This window comes from Puma concolor, chromosome D4 (genome assembly GCF_028749965.1).
Source record: "Puma concolor isolate L17-30 chromosome D4, mPumCon1.1.hap2, whole genome shotgun sequence".
NCBI lineage: Eukaryota > Metazoa > Chordata > Mammalia > Carnivora > Felidae > Puma > Puma concolor.
In genome coordinates, this window is record NC_141679.1 from 87,067,577 (window position 1) to 87,086,747 (window position 19,171).

The following is a 19,171-nucleotide window of genomic DNA, read 5'->3' on the forward strand; positions in this document are numbered from 1 at the left end:
AGGCTTGCTCTGGCCCCTGCTGTGGCCCTGCCTGGCTGCGGAAACCTGACAAGTCCTCTCCCTGACGTACCTCAGCCTCCCCCGCCCATAAGTTTGCTAACCTCTACCCGGCTCTAACAACCCAGGGACCCCGGAGGCGTGGCCAGAGGGGCGGAGCCTGTGGGCGTCCTGGAGATGGTGCCTAGCAACGTCAGGGGTGGGTCTCGGGAGGTCCTCCCGGAAGGGAATTCAAAACAAACTCCAGAGAGGTGCGTGAGAGGGTCGGGAGGGAAGAGACCAAGGCTGAGTTCTCAGGAAGGGTTTTAAGCACAGGAGAGGAGAGGCAGGATCAATTGTGCAATTCATTAAAGTCCCTGGCCGCTGCATAGAGAACTGAGGGCTTGGGACCTGTGTCCGGTGGGGAGTTCGGAGAGGTGGTCGGAGCTGGTGACCGGACAGAGATGGCATCGACCCAGACGAGAGGATGAGAGAAGAGAAGGGATCTAAGAGATCTTAAGGAAGTGAGGCAGACAGGACCGGAGGTGGACTCCCCGAGGTGGGAAAGCCTGGGGCAGGAAGTGCTCAATTTGGCCTGCTGGGCATGAGAGTCCCACAGGATAACCAGAGGGGCTGCAGGACCTCCTGGGCCTGCAGCTTGGGGCGGGGCCTCAGCTGGACACATTAGAGTGTTGGGTGTCAGGAGATGGATCTGGAACTGAGGGGAACCAGGAGGAGAGCAGAGGGCAGTGTGTGTACGAGAACCCTGGCCCTTGACTTTGACCATAGGAGAGGGAGAGAAGCAGGACTGGAGAGAAATTGGAACATCCCTAAGGGGAAGGGGGCTAGGAGCGCCACCAGGACCCAAATTGTTCTGGAGGCCTCCCACCAGCCTCATTTCCAGCCCTCGTCCATCCTGTAAAACACCTGAGGAGAGTGTGTCAGTGGAGCAGAGGTCATCTCTGAGGCCTCCCCCCAACTTGCTGTCCCTTGGTTCTAGGATGCTCTGGAACTTGACCCGGCTCCCTCACAGCACGTCTCAAAGCCATGGGTGAATCCAGTCCCAAAGGGACCCTACAGCGCATCTTTGGGACCAGCCAGGTGTTCCAGAACATTGATGATGTAAAGCCAAAGGCCACGGGATTAACAGTGCCCCTCAAAGTCAGGGAGTAGTGAGTGACTACCTTGTCCCAGGGTCCCAGGTTCCTACTCTTCACAGTCAGTGACATGCCCTACAGCTTTGGGTTGGTTACTCTCCCTCTCTGGGCTTCGGTGAACTCAACTGTACAACAGGGCTCTCCCACATCAGCAGATGAAGATGGTGGCCTGGATGAGCTCCAAGAAGGCCAGCCTCCTCTCCCTGGGTGTCTGTCTACCTGCCCAACCCTGTCTCTCCACCCAAGCCTCCCTCCTCCCAACCCACCTGCAGCTGCAGCTGTATGCCCTGGGCTGGCCAAAGTCAGGGCCAGCCCCTCTGCTTCCTGCCCCCCCGTCCCCCCGCCCACAGCTATCACCAAGGCCAGCAGTGCTTGGAGAGAGAGGACTGGGAGATGGCCGTGCTGTACTTTTCCCGCGCCCTCCACCTGAACTCCCAGCTGGTGAGCGGTGGGCATGGGCGGTTGCTGACGCACACTTTGCCCTCGCCGTTGAACCTGCCAGGCCCCTTCTCTCAGTCCCTTCTGGTAACTGAGCATCAGGCCTCAGCGGACAGTGGGGAGGGGACACAGCCCGGGTCCTCTCTCCCTCAGGTAGACTTCTATGCTTTACGCGCCGAGGCCTACATCCAGCTCTGTGACTTCTCCTCGGCCGCCCTGAACCTGCGAAGGGCCTACTCCTTCCAGCCGGAGAACACCAAATACCTGGAGCGGCTTACCTTCGTCCTTTACCTGCAGGTGCCTGGGGCTGCCGCAGGCCCACCCAGGGCGCCCGCCTCACACCCAAGCCTGTTGGCTCTCCCTTCAGCTGTGGGGGTTTTCGTTGCTCCAGGGACCAGCTCCGCCTCTCTAGGGACCGTCTTGTCCCATCTGTACCTGCTGCCCCTCTCGTGGCCTCTCCCACCTCCAGAGCTGGGTAAAGTGTTTCGCAACATCGCCCAATGAGAGCTTTCTGCAATGATTACAGTGGTCTGATTACAATGATTACCTGGGACTGATGAGCCTTTGAGATACAGTATGACCGGGGAACTAATTTTTTGGTATTACTTAATTCATTAATTTAAATCTGTACAGCCACACGAAGCTGGTGGCTACTGTACTGGGCCACACAAACCTAGCATCTAGAGAGGCTCAAGCACTAAGAAGGTAACAGCATTCCCCATTCACAGTTCAAGACAAAAGTATTAAGTCACAAAATACCAACAAAGTCCAAGACTTGCTGTTTCTCTCTGTTCCTGTTTCTGTATTGCTGTCCCTCTCTTTTGTAATGTTTATTTATTTTTGAGAGAGAGAGAGGGAGAGCATGAACAAGGAAGGGGCAGAGAGAGGGGGAGACAGAGAATCCCAAGCAGGCTCTGCATGGTCAGGGCAGAGCCTGATGCAGGACTTGAACTCACAAACCATGAGATCATGACCAGAGCCAAAGTCGGACCCTTAACCAACTGACGCTGAGCCACCCAGGTGCCCCTGTATTGTGTTTTTGTCAACTGTATAATTCTCTTGCTGTGTCTCCCTAGCCCTGTATCTCTTTCCATCTCTGTCCCTGTCTCTCCATCTCTGTGTCTCTGTCCCCTGAATTTTCTCCTAGATCTGAAGGGCTGTGTCCCTGTCTCTTGTTTCTCTTCCCTCCTGCCCCAGTGGTGCCCCCTGCAACTGATAGGTGCTGCTGGGTTTCAAGCAGGAGTGACTCCCCCCTGTGTCCCCAGGGCCAGTGCCTGCTCGAGCAGCGTGCCTTCCTGGATGCCCTGAAAATCTTCTCGCAAGCCTCTGCACTCCAGCCCGAGAAAGCCAGCTTCCGTTACCGATGGTGAGTGCCCGGCATGTGTCCTTGTTCCCCTGGCAGCCCCTTCCTGCCCCTCTCGCCCGGCGGACAGAGTGCCTCTGCCCCCTACCCTCAGCATGGCCTGTCTCCTGGCCCTCAAACGGCACCAGGACTGCCTCTCGCTCATCACCAAGGAGGTGCAGCTTGGCACGACCAATGCCGACGTCTACGTCCTCCGGGCCAGGCTCTACAACTTCTTCCAGAAGGTAGAGCAGGGAGGGCAGGGCGAGGGTGGCCCTCCCCCTGCCTGGGTGCCCCCAGCATACCCTGTGATTACAGGAGGCCGCTAAGCTGTCCATGTGGTGGCGACACTGTCCTCTCCGGGCAGAGTCCCCAGCCGTCACTGACCACTCAGCATAGTTGTCCTGTTGTCACTCAGCTCTGGCTCTGTGCCAGGCCTGTGTCGGCCCTCAGAAACCCCAGGGTGAGAAACCTGTGCCATCCCTGCCCTTATGGAACTCACAGCCCAGGGGAGACGTCCTTAAGCAGATAATTACACAAAGAATGATTTCATGAGTGTGGGGGCACCCAAGGTTCCATTAGATAAGGCAGCCCTTCCCCCTCCCTTCCTTTGTCTCCTTATTTTTTTTTTTAATGCTTATTTATTTATTTATTTATTTTGAGAGGGAGAGAGAGCATGAGCAGGGGAAGGGCAGAATCCCAAGCAGGCTCCGCCTAGGTGCAGAGCCTGACGTAGGGCTCGAACTCACATAATGTGAGATCGTGACCTGAGCTAAAACCAAGAGTCGGATGCTTAACCGACTGAGCCACCCAGGCACCCCCTTTCTCTCCTTATTTGCCTCAGTGAACATTTTAGGAGCCCTGCACTGGGCATGGGGCCAGACAGTATAGGGAACAGCTTGGGGGCAAGGGAGACTTGGGGTCACAAGAGAGGAGGGGACTGCAGGTATGAGAGGGCATCAGGCAAGGTCTTGTGAACTGAAGAGGACCCTGACTTCTTCCTGGGGAAGCAAGAGCCTCAGAGGGGAGCTCCCTGGGGCAGTGGGCTTTCAAAAGATCCTTTTGGCTCCCAGGTGGAGTTTGGGCTGGAGGGGCAGGTCGGGAGGCCGGGAGCCTGGGTGCCGTCCAGTTGGAGAGGAAGGTAGAAGGGAGGGTGGCCATGGGGGTGGCAGGAAAGGGGCAAGTCCCACAGTCCTTTGGAAGTCAGGAACAGAGACGGACGTGAGAGGGCTTGAGGGAAAGGGAGGGATCCAGAACAATGCCTGGTGTTCCTGCTTGGCCTGGTGCATGGGAGTGGGGGAACTCGGGGGGACGAAGGAAGGGCTGGGTGGGTTCACCTCAGTCACCAGGTGGTGCATCCTGGGGGTAGCCGGAAACCTGAGCCTCTCCGTGCTGGGGTCTGGGCTTCTGGGCCCCACAGTGACTCAGTGAGAGAGTCTCCTCCCGAGGCAGGAGACTCATAATTATTGTAATTATCAGTAATTGCTGACTGTGGGAGTTCAGCCCCTCCTGCCACCTCCACCTCTGTCATATGTACACACCTTCAAAGCACTTGACCCATGCTCGTCTTTAAGACTCGAGGTAACCCCCTTTAGATACAACCCACTGTCCTCTTTTCACAGATGAGGAGCTGGGTCCAGAGGGCCTGTCCAAGGTCACAAAGCCAGCTCTCGTTGGTGCTGCCTTTGAACCCAAGCCCACCTGCTCCAAAGCCCTGTCCCTTGCCTCTGCCATCTTCCTCCTCCTGACTTCCGCTCGCACCTGGTGTCCACACTGTTTGCTGTGCTCACCCTCCAACCAATTACCCTACAGGCCACATAATGCTAAAACTGTTTGTTGACTCACTGACAGATTTGCTTACCCAGTGGAAGGTATTTGCCTGGGGATGTTTTCTGTTTGTGCCCAGGTCTGTATCTGTTCCTTGCCAGAGCGGTCTTGGGCTTAAAGGTCAGGGGAGTTGGGGAAGGCATGTGCATGGGAGGATAGGGAGGAAATGACAGTCACGGTCAGGAGGACACACCCTCCACCCACCTCGAGTGAGCTTTGAAGAAGTTCTCCAAGGAGGAGGCATCTGCAGCCCCATTCTATGGCAGAAACCACTCAGGCTGACCTGGCTCACCTGAGGTCACATCTGGAGAGGGACCAGCAGGGATGGGGCCTGGGATGGGATTTTCCCATAATGCTCCCTGCTTCCTTCATGAGGCAAAAAACAAAAGGCGGAATAGCAATGCAGGGGCACTGAGGATGGGGGACACGGTGCCTGCCTGCCCAGAGAAAGGCCCCTATAGGCCTGGAGGTGTGCTTTCACCACGGGACAGGTCGGAGCTCAGCTGAGCCTGCGGCCCTGATGTCATCCTTGGCCCCCTGCAGCCCAGCCTCTGCTATCGAGACCTGCACAGAGCCTTGCTGTTGGACCCCAAGCACCCACAGGCCAAGGTGCTGCTCAAGATGATGGTGGACCAAGCCCAGCAGGCTCGCCAAGATGCCGGGATCCTAGCCGTGCAGGGCAAGCTTCATTACGCTCTGCAGCGCATCAACTGTGCCATCGAGAACAACCCTCTGGATCCAGGCCTCTTTCTTTTCCGGTACTGTGTGGGGAGGTGCCCATCTTGGATCGTGCTGTGTGGACTCAGGAGAGGCCTTGATCCTCCCCAGGCCTCAGTTTCCCCGTGTAGCCTCTAATAATCTTTCCCTACAACCCATTAGGGTCAAAGCTGGGGAGAAGGTTGTAGCTGCTCTCGCCCTTAGAGGAGGGGCAGGCAGCCGCCTCAGTTAATCTGGGAATTCTGGCCCCCCAGGCCTGCTGAGCATCCATGCTGGCAGGCTCAGCCCAGCTCAGTGGACAGGCTTGGGTTTGAATCTTCCCCCCGCCCAGGACTCAGTACACTATTTGGGGCCGTTTAACTTCCTTGAACCTAGGTTTGTGCATATAAACCGTGGGGTAAAACATCCGCCCCACGTACAAAAAGGCCTTTTGCATAGAGGTTGGCGTGCACCTGCTTCCCAAAAACAAAGGTGGAAGCTATTTTTGAGTAAAACGAAACTACCAGTGACCAGCAGGTTATCCAAGTGGTAACCCAGAGCCCGCCCCACATCTAAGCTAGTGGCCGAGGAGGGGGGCCCTCACGCCACCTCCCCCAGTCAAGATGGTCCAGAGTGGCCAACAGTCTGGCTGGCCACCCCGGTTGGTGGGGGTGCCTTGGCCCTCATGCCCCTCCCCCACAGGGGCATCATGTACCGCCGCCTCTGGGAATTTGACGCGGCTGTGGAGGACATCCTGAAGGCGCTGGACATGATGAGCGAGCGCCAGGAGGACATCGCGCAGCAGGCGCAGCGGCAGCTGCTGCTGGCCTACAACGACTTCGCGGTGCACTGCTACATGCAGGGTGCCTACCAGGAGGGGGTGCTGCTGCTCAACAAAGCCCTCAGGGACGAGCAGCAGGAGAAAGGCCTGTACATCAACCGTGGGGGTGAGCGCGGGCTGCCCCTGCCCCTCCAAGTCCAGGCTGGGCACTTGAGGCCCCCGAAGGAGGGAGGACGGGAGGAGGGAGAGAGCCTCAGTGCCCTGGGGACACACTTTGGGAAGTGCTGCTTTAGACAAGGGCTACAGTCTGTTCAAACTGCTGAGAATCAGGCTACTGGTAAAAGGTGCCCCAAGGCAAGGCAAACCTCGGCAGGCACCCTCCACCACCGGCAGGTGCCCTCCACCGCCCACGGGAGTTCGTAGCCACTAGTCTCAGGATCCCCTGGGGGTGGGGAAGTGGGGCTGGGGCTCCTGGGCACTGGGCTTGAGGACCCACTCAGCCCCCTGTCCCCGGGTCCCTGGGCCCCAGATTGTTTCTTTCAGCTGGGCAACCTGACCTTTGCGGAGGCGGACTACCAGCAGGCGCTGGCACTGAGCCCACAGGACGAGGGTGCCAACATCCGCATGGGCCTGCTGCAGGAGAAGATGGGCTTCTGCGAGCATAGGAGCAGGTGCGTGACTTGTGGGCGGGACCCCGTGGGGCTGGGGGGCGGGGCATGGCTCGAGGCCGCCTGCTGGGACCCTGGGTCGAGATCCTCTGCTCTCCCAGGCAAGTTTTTGTGAAAAATTAGTCACTTTTTTCAGAATATTGTTGTGGTAATTGCACTTTTTATAAAATATCTCCAGTGTTCCGTGTGGGGCTTAAACTCAGGAACTGTGAGATCACCATCTGATCACGCCCCTCCTATGTATATATTAATTAGTACCATTTTACAAAATGGAATAACGTTAAACTGTCTTTTGACTTCAGATCTTATTATACATGCGACTATATCATTCTTCTTTATTATTTGCATGGTATTCCATTTTATGGAAGTACCACAATTCATTTCTTTAGACAACTTTCTACTGATGAATATTTGGGCTGTTTTCTGGGATTTTTTTGTTTGTTTGTTTGTTTGTTTGTTTTATACATAACGTAATGAGCACCCAAGATATACATTTTCATGCATTATACTAGGAATGCCACAGTTAGATTGCTGGAAGCCAAATTGTTGTGTTAAAAGGTGTGAACATTTAACATTTTAAAACGATATCTTGGGACACCTGGGTGGGTCAAGTCAGTTGAGTGTCCAACTCTTGATTTCAGCTCAGGTCTTGATCTCAACGGTTTGTGAGATTGAGCCCCACCTCCTTGGCTTCATGCTGATAGTGCAGAGGCTACTTGGGATTCTCTCTCCCTCTCTGTGCCCCTCCCCACTAGCACTGCCTCTCCCTTTCAAAAGAAATAAACTTAAAAAAAAACAAAGAAAGAAAACCATAATATCCAATTGTTCTCCACAAATAGAAAGCCGCTGTAAACTTCCCCCAGGAAAGGAGTCTTCGTTTTCCCAATCTCCCTAGTGCCAGGTGTTAAGACTGTTTTCTTTTCTTTTCTTTTCTTTTTTTTAAGACTATTTTCAACTCTGCTAATGCAGTAGGCAAAGAAACACTCTTGAGTTCATTTATGTTGCAAGTTTAAATGGCTAGTGCACTGCCATTTTGTGCGTGTTCATCATTATGGCTGGTCCCAACCAGATTTTTTTTTTTTAAATGATAAATTGCTCTTTAAAACTTTTTGTTGTTGTTACAGAGTTCTTTGTAGGCTGGGAAAATTATCGTCTGCCTCTGTGGGAAAATATATTTCTCCCATTTATTAGCTTTCCTTTGTGGTGGTTTTGCTACTCGGTAACTTGGGATTAAATCGTAGTCAAATTAATTTTCTCCTTTTTAGCTCTTGGGTTTGTGACATTCTCAGAAGGGTCTTCCTTACTCGTAGATATTAAAAACATTCACTTAGAGGGGTGCCGGGGTGGCTCAGTCAGTTAAGTGTCTGATTTGATTTTGGCTCAGGTCTTTTTTTTTTTTTGTTAATGTTATTTATCTCTGAGAGAGAGACAGAGACAGAGACAAAGCATGAGCAGGGGAGGGGCAAAGAGAGAGGGAGACACAGAATCTGAAGCAGGCTCCAGGCTCTGAGCTGTCAGCACAGAACCCAACGTGGGGCTCGAACTCGTGAACCGCGAGATCATGACCTGAGCTGAAGTCGCATGCCCAACCAGCTGAGCCACCCAGGCGCCCCTGGGCTCAGATCTTGATCTTACGGTTCTCGAGATGGAGCCCCACGTTGGGATCTGTGCTGACAGGCTGATAGCAAGGAGTCTGCTTGGGATTCTCTCTCTCTCTGCCCCTCCCCTCCCCCCACTTTCTCCCCCTCCCTCTCTCTCAAAATAAATAAGCTTTATTTAAAAAAAAAACATTCACTTATATTGGGGTCTTATACTAGCATTTAAGTGTTGGGGCCATTAAGAGTGTTACTGTTAGAAGAGCAGAGGGGCATGGTGGAGTTGGGGGAGCAGAGACCAGCCTGATTTTCCCCAGACTCCCCAATGGGGCCCAGCAATTGCTATTTCCCTCCAGAGGGCCCAGCTCACAGCAGCCCGTGACCCACTGTGTCCTGCAGGCAGTTCCACAAGGCAGAGAGCCACTTCTCAGTGGCCATCCAGCACAACCCCCGGAAGGCCCAGTACTACCTGCACCGTGCCAGGAGCCGGCAGCTCCTGCAGAACATTCTGGGGGCCCGCCTGGATGTTGCCACCGTCCTGCTCCTCAACCCCAAACAACCTAAGGTGGGTTCCTGCTGGGCCAGGAGGGCGGGCTCCAGAATCAATACCCACTGTTGCTTAAAGATACCCCCTGTTCCCAGCAGTCTGGTTTCCTAGAAAATTTAACAGCGGCCAATGCCAAGCACTTACAGTGTGCCAGGTCCTGTTCTAGCCACTTCAACTTGCATTGCCATTTCCCCTCTTCAGCACCCCATGAGACAGGTGACATTATTATCACCCCCAATTTGCAGGTGAAGAGGGTAGGGTTCAGAGAGGTCAGTTCCCTTGCCCCAGGGCACACACTTAGAGGCCAACCCCCCACAGGCTGGCTCCAGCACCTGCAGTTGGCTGGCCAGGTCAGGGTCGGTGTGCTCTCTTCCGGTAGGCCTCCTCACAGGCTCCTCCCAGTTCTGGAGCAAGAAGGTCTGGCCCTCTAAAAACCGCAGTTTGCAAATGCTTCCCACGTCAGCTCTGAGAAGGGCTCTGCAAGGGCAGGGCAGCGCCACACCCTTCGCCCCCTGCCCTGGCCCACACCCGGCTCTTTCCTGGCAGCTGCTCCCACTGATGGCCAACCTCTTCCCGGGCATGTCGGTGGAGGAGGTGCTCGGCAGCCAGGCAGCCCACCTGGCCAGGTTGCAGCTGGATCGGGTGTCGGAGAGCAGCCCGCAGGCTGGCATCCCTCAAGGCATCGTGGGGCAAGTTCCCCAAGTGGGGACCTCGGGCCAGGAGCGGGAAATGGCGGGGGGTCAAGACTCCTCCTACCCCACTGCCTCCTCAGGCCATTCTCCAGCCCCCGGGGCTGGTGGGCTGAGTCTGGCGGGGGGCCTTACCCAGCGCTCTGGGGCCATGGCTTGGCAGGCAGCTCAGGGAGCGGGAGCGAGAGCGCCACAAGGCACGGGCCCTGCAGCTCAGGTGGAAGCAGGAACAGCCTTTGGCCGAGACCTCTGAAGAGCTCAAGGCCACCACCCCCCAGACCCTGGAGGGAAAGCCAGAAGGTCCAGAGGAAGAAGCTGAGGCCCCCAAGAAGGAGGAAAAACAGGTGAGTGTGCCACATGCTGGGGCCTAGGGCCCTGGAGGTCTGGGGGAGCGTACCCCAAGCCAGGGCTGAGGGATGCAGATTGGCTGGAGGCTGGCATCCGGGTCTGGCTCTGCCGCCACTCAGCTGTGTGACTCGGGCTGGGGACATTCTGCTCTGAGATGGGGATGGTACCAGTAAGGGGTACACCCCTGAGGAAGGGCACACGAGGATGTGGGCCCCTCACAAGGAGGCCTTCCCACACTTGGCCACACTCACCTTCATAACTTCTGTGTGTGCTGGCTGTGCCAGGATTTTCTTAATTCTGCAATCCAGTTCAAAAAACTTTTTTATTGAATGTAATGTAAATATAGAAAAGTACACAAATCCTAAGGGGCGAGCTGATGAATTTTCACAAACTGAATACACCCACGACACCATTATCTTTTGAAAGACCACATTCCCAGGCCCCCTGCCAGGTCCCTCCCCTAGCCCAGTGCACCCCCAAGGCTGTCCTGACTGCTGACATCACAAATGAACGTGTCTGTTCACGCCCGTGGACAGATACAGTGTGCCCGCTTGCCTGACTCCTTTCACTAAGCTTGTTGGTGAGATGCATCTAAGCTGACCGCTCATTCTCATCGCTGTAGAGAATTCCATCCTGTGGAAGCCCCACGATTTGTCCGCCCCACTGCTGATGCAAGTACACTTGTGTTCAGAGGAAACGTTACGAATGAGTAAACGGACCACGAGCATCCCTTGCCATAAACGGCAACAGCCAGCGCTAGTTTTTTAGCTCACGCTGCAACACACAAATGCAGAACTTTGATTTGTGTGCCCTCTGAAGTCATCGTGAGCTCCCTCCCTCGGGGCGAGGTAGAGCTAGCGCCTGCCCGTCCTCACTTCCATTCCCCTCAGCCTGCAGGCGTGAGTGGGTCGGAGGGGTCCAGCAGCCACACGCCTGGCTGTGGCGTCCTGCAGGCCCGGATTCAAGCCCCGCCTCTCTGCTTTCTTAGCTGCGTGTCCCGGGCAGGCTGCTGCGGCACCCGTAGCCTGGGTTTCTGGACCATGAGAGGGTAGTTCCCTCCCAGATATGTGGGAGGATGAAATGGGAGAGGCATGTAAAGTGTAAAAACATTCCTCCATTCTTCACTAGCTATTCCCCAGGGCACAGCACTTTACCGTTTACAGAAGCCTGTCCCACACTTGAACTCATTTGCCTTTTGAAACTGAGGCCCAAGCAGCTGCCCAAACACTCCCTTTCTGAGTGCCATGCCAGTCTGGTCTGCCCACTCCCCTTCCTGGCCAGTCTTAGCCTGTCCGTGTCCCACCCAGCCCCAACTGGGGACCCTTGAGGAACTCTAAGCTGCTGGTCTTCCTTCCAGAGCTGTGCCACTGGCCCACGGCCTCCCACAGCCGGTGACTGCCTTGCCTATCTCTGCCCTAGGAGGAGAAGCCGAAGGCCGCAGCCAGCAAGGTGAGGTCCCTGTCCAACAGCTACCTCAGCCAGACCTCTTCAGGCTGCATCTTCGGCTGTAAGTCCCCAGCGCTCCTGCCGGCCCTGAGTACACCAAAGCGGCAGAGTGGGCCAAGGTCAGGGGTCAGAGACTCTCTGGCCCGTAGATGCTTCTGGGCTCTGCTTCTTACAGCTGTGTGACTCTAAAGCAGGAGTGAGGATCCTCGCTCTGCAAGGGGTGTGGTGAACCCTCAGTGAGGGCTGCATGAGGGGGGTCCTCACCGTCTCCCGCTTATCCTACAGCCCTGGCCCGCCTGCAGGGTTTGGGTTGCCGAGGAGGGCTGGGCTGGTGTCGTCTGGCAGACCTTCCCCTTGGCCACGCAAGGCCTCTGGGGCATAGGCAAGGGTGAGACGGACACCTCCTTTTCCTGGAGCTGTCTGCAAAGGGCAGCCTGACAGGTACCCTTGGCACATCCTTCCCAGTCAGGACCCTGTCCACCTCAGAGACAGCGATGTCCACTACCTGCCAGGAATACAAGAGCACCTCAGGCACTGCTGTGACATCCTCAATCTCCTCACTGCTGAAGACTCAATCCTCAGACCTGTTGGAGAACGGGGAAGACCTAAAATTGAGCCACAGGCCCAGAGAAAACGAGGCCGCCCGGGGCCAGAGCCGGAGGCCCAGCCAGACCGCGGCCTCCCAAGGCCAGAGCCGGAGGCCCAGCGAGATGAAGGCCGCCCAGGGCCAGGGCCAGAGGCCCAGCAAGACGGAGGCTGCCCAGGGCCAGAGCGGTAGTTCCAGCAAGACAGAGGCCACTCGATGCGCACGACAAAAGCCTAACAAAACCAAGGCCGCTAGGGGCCCAAGGCAGAGGTTCAGAAAGACCAAGGTTGCCCATGGCCATAGCTGGGGACCCAGTAAGGCTGCCACCCAGGGCCAGTGCTGGGGACTGATCCGAAGTCCCAGCAAGACCAAGGATTTCTATGATCCAAGTTGGAGCCCCAGCAGCACTGAGGCCACTCAGGGCCAATGCCAGAAGCCCAGCAAGACTGATGCTGCCCAGAGTTTGAGCCAGAGCACGAGCCCAGGTTCCAGCAAGACTGAAGTAACCAGGGCCTGAGCCTAAGTCTCAGAAAACCCCAGCCAGAAAAATCAAGGCTGGCCAGGACTCCAGCCCTAGCAGTTACATTGTTCTCTGGAGGGACCCTTCAGCCCCTCACTTCTTGCTGGGTATGGAAGAGATTCTAACCCCCTCCCCCCATACACACACGCTCACTGGCACTCAGCAAACTAGCCTCCTTCCAGAGCAATTAGATACCTCAGCCAACATTCCTCTGGTCCCATGGCTAAGTTTATTGTATTTGTTCTCTTATAAAATTAAAAACTTTAAAAACTAGGCCCAAGTGGCAGCTTGTGTCCGTCTGTTCACGGAGACTGAGAAGTCTCAGCTTGGCTTTACGATACTGGGACATAGGGTATGGAATGGAGGATTGAGAATATGGTGCCAGACCAAGGGGCCAAGAGTAAGACTGAAGAGGGAGGGAGCAGCCATGAGCCACAGTCCCTGAGTTACAATTCACATTTTAAGAAGGCTCAAGCTGGAGGGCAAGGTCAAGGCTCACTGAAGTTCTGGGGTCACCAGTGGTTTCCCTAAGGAAGGAAGCAAAGGCCAAGATGCCCTGGGAGCAGTTAAGAGGCCAGGGCCTGCCCTGGCCCCCTGGCCCATGGCCTGGCCAACATGCCTCCTCATCTTCACTTTGGACTCTGGGTCTCACTCTCCAGGAGGCTCAGGAAAAGAGTCCCTACTGAAGAGGCCCCAGGGCTCTCCTGCACAGCCTGGCCAGGAGGGCAAGGGTGCCATCTAGAGAGTCAGAGGAAGAAGGCAATCCTGGAAGCCACAGTTTTGCAGCCATTGGAGGAAAAGAGCTGCTCGTCCTCAGGGAAGAAGGTGGTGCTGTCCAGCACAGCCTGGACGACCTCATCCCTTGGCTCCAGGCCCAGCTGGGCCAGCTCGTTGAGCACGCAGTGCCGCACATGGTGCCGCTGCAGTGGGAGGAAAGGCACCAGCACGTCTAGGAGATGCTCTTCCAGGATGCCTGAGCGCCAGAAGCCATCTGCAGGAAGGGACAATGGGGGAAGGGTCTATGTTGGGCTCAGGGACAGCCCTGGAGCGCCAAAGTGTGGGCTGAGAAGTACCAGGTCGGTGGGCAAAGCATCAGACCCAGCCCTGGGTGAAGCCCCAACCTGCTGAAGTTACCCCGGGGGGGGCCTCCTGAGCGGAACTCACGGTGCGGGTTGTCCAACACAGCCTGGGAGATGACCAGCTCCAGTTCCTGTAGGCGGATCTCCTCACGGTCCCGGCGGCTGCGCCACGCCTCCAGTGCCACCTGGTTGATCTGCTCACCACCAGTGTTGCTGAAACCATGGGGGACGCAGGCTCAGGAGGGGCAGGATGGCCCCTGCTTCCCCCGTGCCACCTAACACAACCTGAGCCTGGGGACCCAGCTCAGTACCAGCAGGAGCCAAAAAACGCACTGAAAACATAGCACAGGCACCACTTCCCCTCTCCAGCGCCTGTGTCTACAACCATGACCCCTGGAAATTCACCTATATGTGCCACGCACTTTAGAGTTTACAAAACGCTTTTGGGTCCCTTAACTGACTTTCCCTCCCCCGGCCTCTAGGAGGACAGTGAGGCACTGATATTGGCCCTGCTGTGCAGAAAAGGAGATGGGAGTTCAGAGAGGTGAAGTGATTTGCCCAAGGAAACATAGCTAGGACTCTTAGAGGTGGGACTAGAATTCCAGTCCTGTTTTTCCCAAGTCTGTGTCCTCCTGGCCACAAAAGAGGGAAGCCCCTTAACCTAGCAGGCTTCCACAAACAAACAGTGAAGATCCCAAAGACTGAGCCTGGAATGGGCTTTGAAAATGTCAAAATGTGAATAACAGTGTCACAGTGAGAGTGTAAGGGGCTTTGGAAAAGCCCAACTGGGCCTGGGGGTGGGGGGAGGAAAGGTATTCTGCTCTGGGACCGCAGGCCCAGACTGGATAGCTGAGACCTCGGACAGGTGTCCCCGTACCATCCTGCTGCAGAGCTGGACCCACCTGATGAAGATGAAGATGGCTTTGCGATAGTTGGTCCCGAACACAACCCAAGAGGAGCCGAGGAAAGGTCGCAGGACCTCCATCAGGCCTGGGGCCAGCTTGTCCATCTCGTCAAAGAGGAAGAGGGAGCGGCTGCAGGCAGTGAGGTTCCCCTGGACCCAGCTCTTAAGATCCTTCTGCAGGGGAGAGGCAGGAATCTGAGGGAGATGCTTCTCTAACCCCAGACTTCTTCCCAAGGCCAAAACTAATCCCCTTCCCAGGAGGGTACGGTCTCCCAGAAAAAACTAATCCTTTCATGGGGCTGCGGGCAAAACTGTGGCCCTGAGAAGCAAGAGACTTATTCAAGCTCACAGAGCAAGTCAGCAGGCTCACAGAGACTCAAACCCAGGCCTTACGTCAGCCTGATCAGGACTCATTCTCCGATCCTTCCTACTTTCCATAAAAGGGGAAGGTTCCTTTATGCCCCCTGAACCTTCCCAGTAATATTGACAGCTGAAACAGATCAGCCTGCAAAGTACCTTGCAATCAACAACAATAGTAGTAGTAAGAGCGACTATTTACTGAATGCTTCCTCTGAGCCTCAAATTGGGACTATGCTTTGCAGAAAGAAGATAACGCAGACTGTCTGGCAAAGGTAAGTGCTCAATAAATAATACCTGCAACTATATGATCCCGTGTCCCTGGCAACAACCTTGGCAGGAAAGTACCATTACTGCCCCTACCCACCCACCCCCCCCCCCCACCCGCCAGGATTTAAAGCAAGAACTCCCTGCCAGGTAGAATGGCACCATCTCAAGCTCTGGTCATGATGGGTCCTGAGGGCTGGGGCTCCAACTGGCTGTGTGGCTTGGAGCAAGTGACTCTCCCTCTCTGGACTGAGGATTCATTCACTCCCTAGGGTCTGGCACCCCAACATGCAGGTGAATGGTGGCCCAGGATGCCACCAGCCTACCTTGTAGCGCTCCACGTGGCCGGGGTGGGGGAAGTGGATGACGGGGGAAAAGTGGTGTACATGAGGGCTGCGGAGACCACCCCGGAAAAGGTAGCGCGCCAGCAGGGAGCTGACATAGGACTTGCCAGTGCCTGTCCAGCCATGCAGGGAGAGGACCAGTGGCTTGGTGGGGGCTGGGTCCTGCACGAAGGCCTTCAGTGCCTTCACCACCAGCGCCTTGGCCAAGTGCTGGCCGGCAAGGTGCTGGGCCAGGTCACACTCCAGACCTAGGGCCACAAGAAGGGCAGAATCAGAGCTGAGGACACACACAAGCTTGTCACGGAAGGGGGTGGGGAGGAGTCCTATCTGGAAACCCGGTCGAGGGTTCCCTCTGTTCCGGGACATTTTTACGTTCTCCTTCTGTAGAAAGGGAGTGGGGCCCTTGGGGTCTCCGGCTACAGCAGCCACCCTGAGACCTGACTCAGCTCAGCTCCAAGTGGGTGTGAGCTGTCAGCAGGGTTGGCCCAAGGCTCCTGACCACGCCCGAGGCAGGTTTCTCCCCTGTGGAAGCCCAATCTTCCCCCCAAGGCCCTGCTGTCAAATGCCTCTCTCCATCCTGGCAGGGCTCTCCCTGGACCCCAAAAAGGCTTCCTCAAACCTACGCCCCAAGTCCGGAGCTCCAGGCTCTCAGTCCCGCAACGCCGGGCCCACTTCCGGCCCCAGCCATCCGGAAGTCCGAGTGTCCCGGCCCTCGGTTCTACCCTCCAGGTCTGGCCCTGGCGCAACCCTTGGGTGCAAAGGCTCCCCGGTCCGCCGGCCCCCCCCGCTCCTGCGGCTCCTCACCTTGGAAGTCAGGCTGGAAGTCACATTCGCAGAAGGCGCCGAAGTGGCAATGCAGCGAAGTCAGGTCCCAGGCGGCGGCCGCGGCCGAGACCAACCCCAGCAACCCGAGGAGCGAGCCCCAGGGCCGGCAGCCGCGTGTCGCAGCCGCCATACGGATGAGGCCGGAGCCGGGTCTGGGCCAACCGCCCCTCCCTAGAACCACAATTCCCGGCGTGCATCACTCCGTGGCAGCCACTGTCCGTAGACTACAACTCCCGGCTCCCCTCTGAGAGGCCCGCGCCGCCGTCCGGCAGCAGAACCTCAAGGTAGCCTCTAGAGGGAGCCCGCGAACCGCCCAATCCAGGACGGCGGGCCACGTTTCCATGGCCACGGTAACTAGGAGACCGTAATCATGCCGAAAGAATAATAAAGGTTTATGCCACAAAGGGTGACGTAACAATTGTAGCAAAAACTTGTGCGGCACCTTAAAACTTGCAAAGAGCCCTTTCCGTGCTCTTTTTTTCTTTTACACGTTAAAAGAGCGCTCAGTAATATAGCTTTTGGTGAGCACCTACTACGTGCCATTAGTGTTAGGTGCCTTATAGATCATAACAGTGCCTGTCCGGAAGAGAAATAGTGATATTTTGGGGCGCCTGGGTGGCTTAGTGGGTTAAGCGTTGGAATCTTGATTTTGGCTCAGGTCATGATCTCACTAACAGTGCGGACCCTACTTAGGATTCTCTCTCCTCTCTCTGTCCCTCCACCTCTGTCTCTCTCTCTCTCTCTCTCTCTCTCTCTCACTCTATTTCTCTCTCTCTTTTTCTCTCTCAAAATAAATAAACTTAAAATAAGAGATGGTGATATTTCAATGAGATACAGGCAAAGTGTTTTGACTCAGTAATCGATAAATGATTATTGACAATCTATTATGTATGAAACATGGCAGTCCCCTACCTAGCAGCTACTGTGCCCTAAGTGCTTGAACATCAGTCCTGAGGAACTGATCTTGTTATTGTCTGCATTTCATTGAGGAGGAAATTGGGATCCAAGGGATTAAGCCTCTTGTCCAAGGCCACCCGAGTCAAGCTGCTGCCAAAGATCTAATGCACTATGTTAGCCAGCCTCTCTTGGTCAAAGGATTTAGAAGGCAAAGGACCCCAGAAGTTTTGTATTCGGTGAACAGGCTCCACAGGTGTCCAGCCTGGCCAGGAATCGTTTTGATCCATATTGCCTACCTCCCCTATCCATGGAATCAAAACAACTGCTTTCAGGGCCCTTCTTAGAGATTCCCTGCCCCAGCTACCCTACTCGTGGGCACACACACACACACACACACACACAAAGCCTTCTGGGGCCACTTCAAAGAAGTCCAGGTCAGGACACCCAGGTTCCAGCCTTCCTCATTCCGCGGCAGTGACCCAGGGGGAGTACCTTCTACCTCCAGTTCTCAATTTTCCAGAGGGAATTGGAATCCGAAATTTCAAAAAGCCCGGGTGCCTAGGTGGCTCAGTCATTGAGCATCTGACTTCAGCTCCGGCTAAGGGCATGATCTCAGAGTTTCTGAGTTCGAGTACCATATCAGGTGAGCATGAGCGGGTGAGCCCCACCTCTCTCTCTCTCTCTCTCTCTCTGTCTCTCTTTCTGTCTCTCTCTCCCTCTCTCTCGGTCCGTTGTGAGATTCTCTCTCTCTGATCCTTGCTCACTTGCACTTTCTCTCTAAAAAAGAAAAAAAAAAGCACCCTTCCACCCCAAACATCTGAAATGCTTGGTAGTGCTTTTGTGGGAAACTTAGCTGGGCTTCCCCTTAGTAGGGGCTGCCCAGGATTTCTCCCACTGGTTGGAATTAGCCGTGTATCTCCACCACTAGTCTGTGAGCTCCTCCAGGACCGGGACTGGGTTTTATTTATATTTGGGGCTCGAACCCATGAACCACGAGATCATGACCTGAGGTGAAATCAAGAGTCTGACACTCAACCGAATGAGCCACCCAGGCGCCCCTGGGACTGGATTTTAGTATTGGCTGTAACTCTGGCTCCTGGTAGAATCTGAAATGTCCCAGGGGCTAAGTATTTACCGTTGAATCACTTTTTCCCCTTTTCATCTGAGAAAAGATGCTTCCTTCCACCCCAGGGCCCCCTGAGAGACAGAAGAAAGAGTCATAAAAGTTTATTATATGAAAGAACGAACATGGCTTCTGTACATCTATTTACAGAACAGACAGACATATTTACAACCAGGTGGAGGCCTTGGTGTCCGGCAGGTGCCCCGAGAAGAGTGAGGAGGTGCGAAGGCTCTCTCCTGGCTCAAGCACAGGGCACCTCAGCAGGAAGGGGAGAAGCAGAAGCTGGAGGGAGGGAGAGGGTTCCGGTTCTTCCTGAAGGGAGACTTGGCAGGCATGTAGCAGGTGGGACGGAGCCCAGGGTCCATGCAGGACCCTGGAAGTGCAACGGAGATCCTGGTTTGGGCCCAGAACATTCTTGGGCTGATCACAGTGTCTCTGGGGTGCTCTGGGGAAAGGTCTGTGCCCCCTCTGTCCCTGTTGCTGCCCGCAGCTGCAGAGGGGAGGGGTCCGTGGGGGTCACAGCTCGCTGGAGCGGACAGCAGGCTCCAGTTTGTGGGACAGGGCAGTGAGGACCTTGTCGAACTTCTCATAGCGCCGGGCCTGGTTGCTGCTGGCGCCCTGGCTGCCCCAGAGGAGGCGCATCTGGAACTCAGTGCTGAACACCTCCAGGAGCTCTGGCCGGGCCTGGAACCCTGCAAGGCAGGGCACAGAGGTCAGGGGACTACCATCCAGCTGGGGAAGGCCTGGGGCTCCAGGGCC

The 19,171-nt window shown here is 55.7% G+C and overlaps 3 protein-coding genes across 15 annotated transcripts in view; 1 reads left to right on the forward strand and 2 right to left on the reverse strand.

Moving 5' to 3' along the window:
• The first annotated feature begins 25 nt into the window (after window positions 1-25).
• On the forward strand, window positions 26-12,891 carry TTC16 (tetratricopeptide repeat domain 16). 6 transcript variants are annotated; one of them, XM_086684090.1, is made up of 14 exons: window positions 26-248; window positions 977-1,148; window positions 1,484-1,574; window positions 1,725-1,868; window positions 2,837-2,937; window positions 3,029-3,158; window positions 5,284-5,498; window positions 6,139-6,383; window positions 6,747-6,888; window positions 8,880-9,045; window positions 9,574-9,720; window positions 9,884-10,060; window positions 11,484-11,571; window positions 11,976-12,891. In XM_086684090.1, the coding sequence occupies exons 2-14, from the start codon at window positions 1,024-1,026 to the stop codon at window positions 12,611-12,613; spliced, it is 2,409 nt and encodes an 802-aa protein (XP_086540216.1). In that variant the 5' UTR covers window positions 26-248; window positions 977-1,023; the 3' UTR covers window positions 12,614-12,891. The 6 variants fall into 6 exon arrangements, with proteins under 6 accessions (XP_086540216.1, XP_086540217.1, XP_025768809.1 ...); XM_086684091.1 differs by lacking the exon at window positions 1,725-1,868; XM_025913024.2 differs by lacking the exon at window positions 26-248 and having other exon boundaries at window positions 1,012-1,574; window positions 1,729-1,868.
• Window positions 12,827-16,704, reverse strand: TOR2A (torsin family 2 member A). 2 transcript variants are annotated; one of them, XM_086684107.1, is made up of 5 exons: window positions 16,372-16,702; window positions 15,550-15,815; window positions 14,598-14,773; window positions 13,781-13,908; window positions 12,827-13,607 (listed from the first exon to the last, which is right to left on the reverse strand). In XM_086684107.1, exons 1-5 carry the CDS (start codon window positions 16,520-16,522, stop codon window positions 13,363-13,365), a joined length of 966 nt encoding a protein of 321 aa, XP_086540233.1. In that variant the 5' UTR covers window positions 16,523-16,702; the 3' UTR covers window positions 12,827-13,362. The 2 variants fall into 2 exon arrangements, with proteins under 2 accessions (XP_086540233.1, XP_086540234.1); XM_086684108.1 differs by lacking the exon at window positions 13,781-13,908 and having other exon boundaries at window positions 16,372-16,704.
• A 1,797-nt stretch (window positions 16,705-18,501) lies between these two features.
• Window positions 18,502-19,171, reverse strand: part of SH2D3C (SH2 domain containing 3C) — a 30,307-nt gene continuing 29,637 nt past the window's right edge. For all 7 annotated transcript variants that reach the window (XM_025922838.2, XM_086684088.1, XM_086684089.1 and 4 more), the window contains one exon: window positions 18,502-19,104. In XM_025922838.2, the coding sequence (XP_025778623.1) occupies window positions 18,929-19,104 (176 nt within the window). In that variant the 3' untranslated portion in view covers window positions 18,502-18,928. The remainder of the gene's footprint in view (window positions 19,105-19,171) is intronic.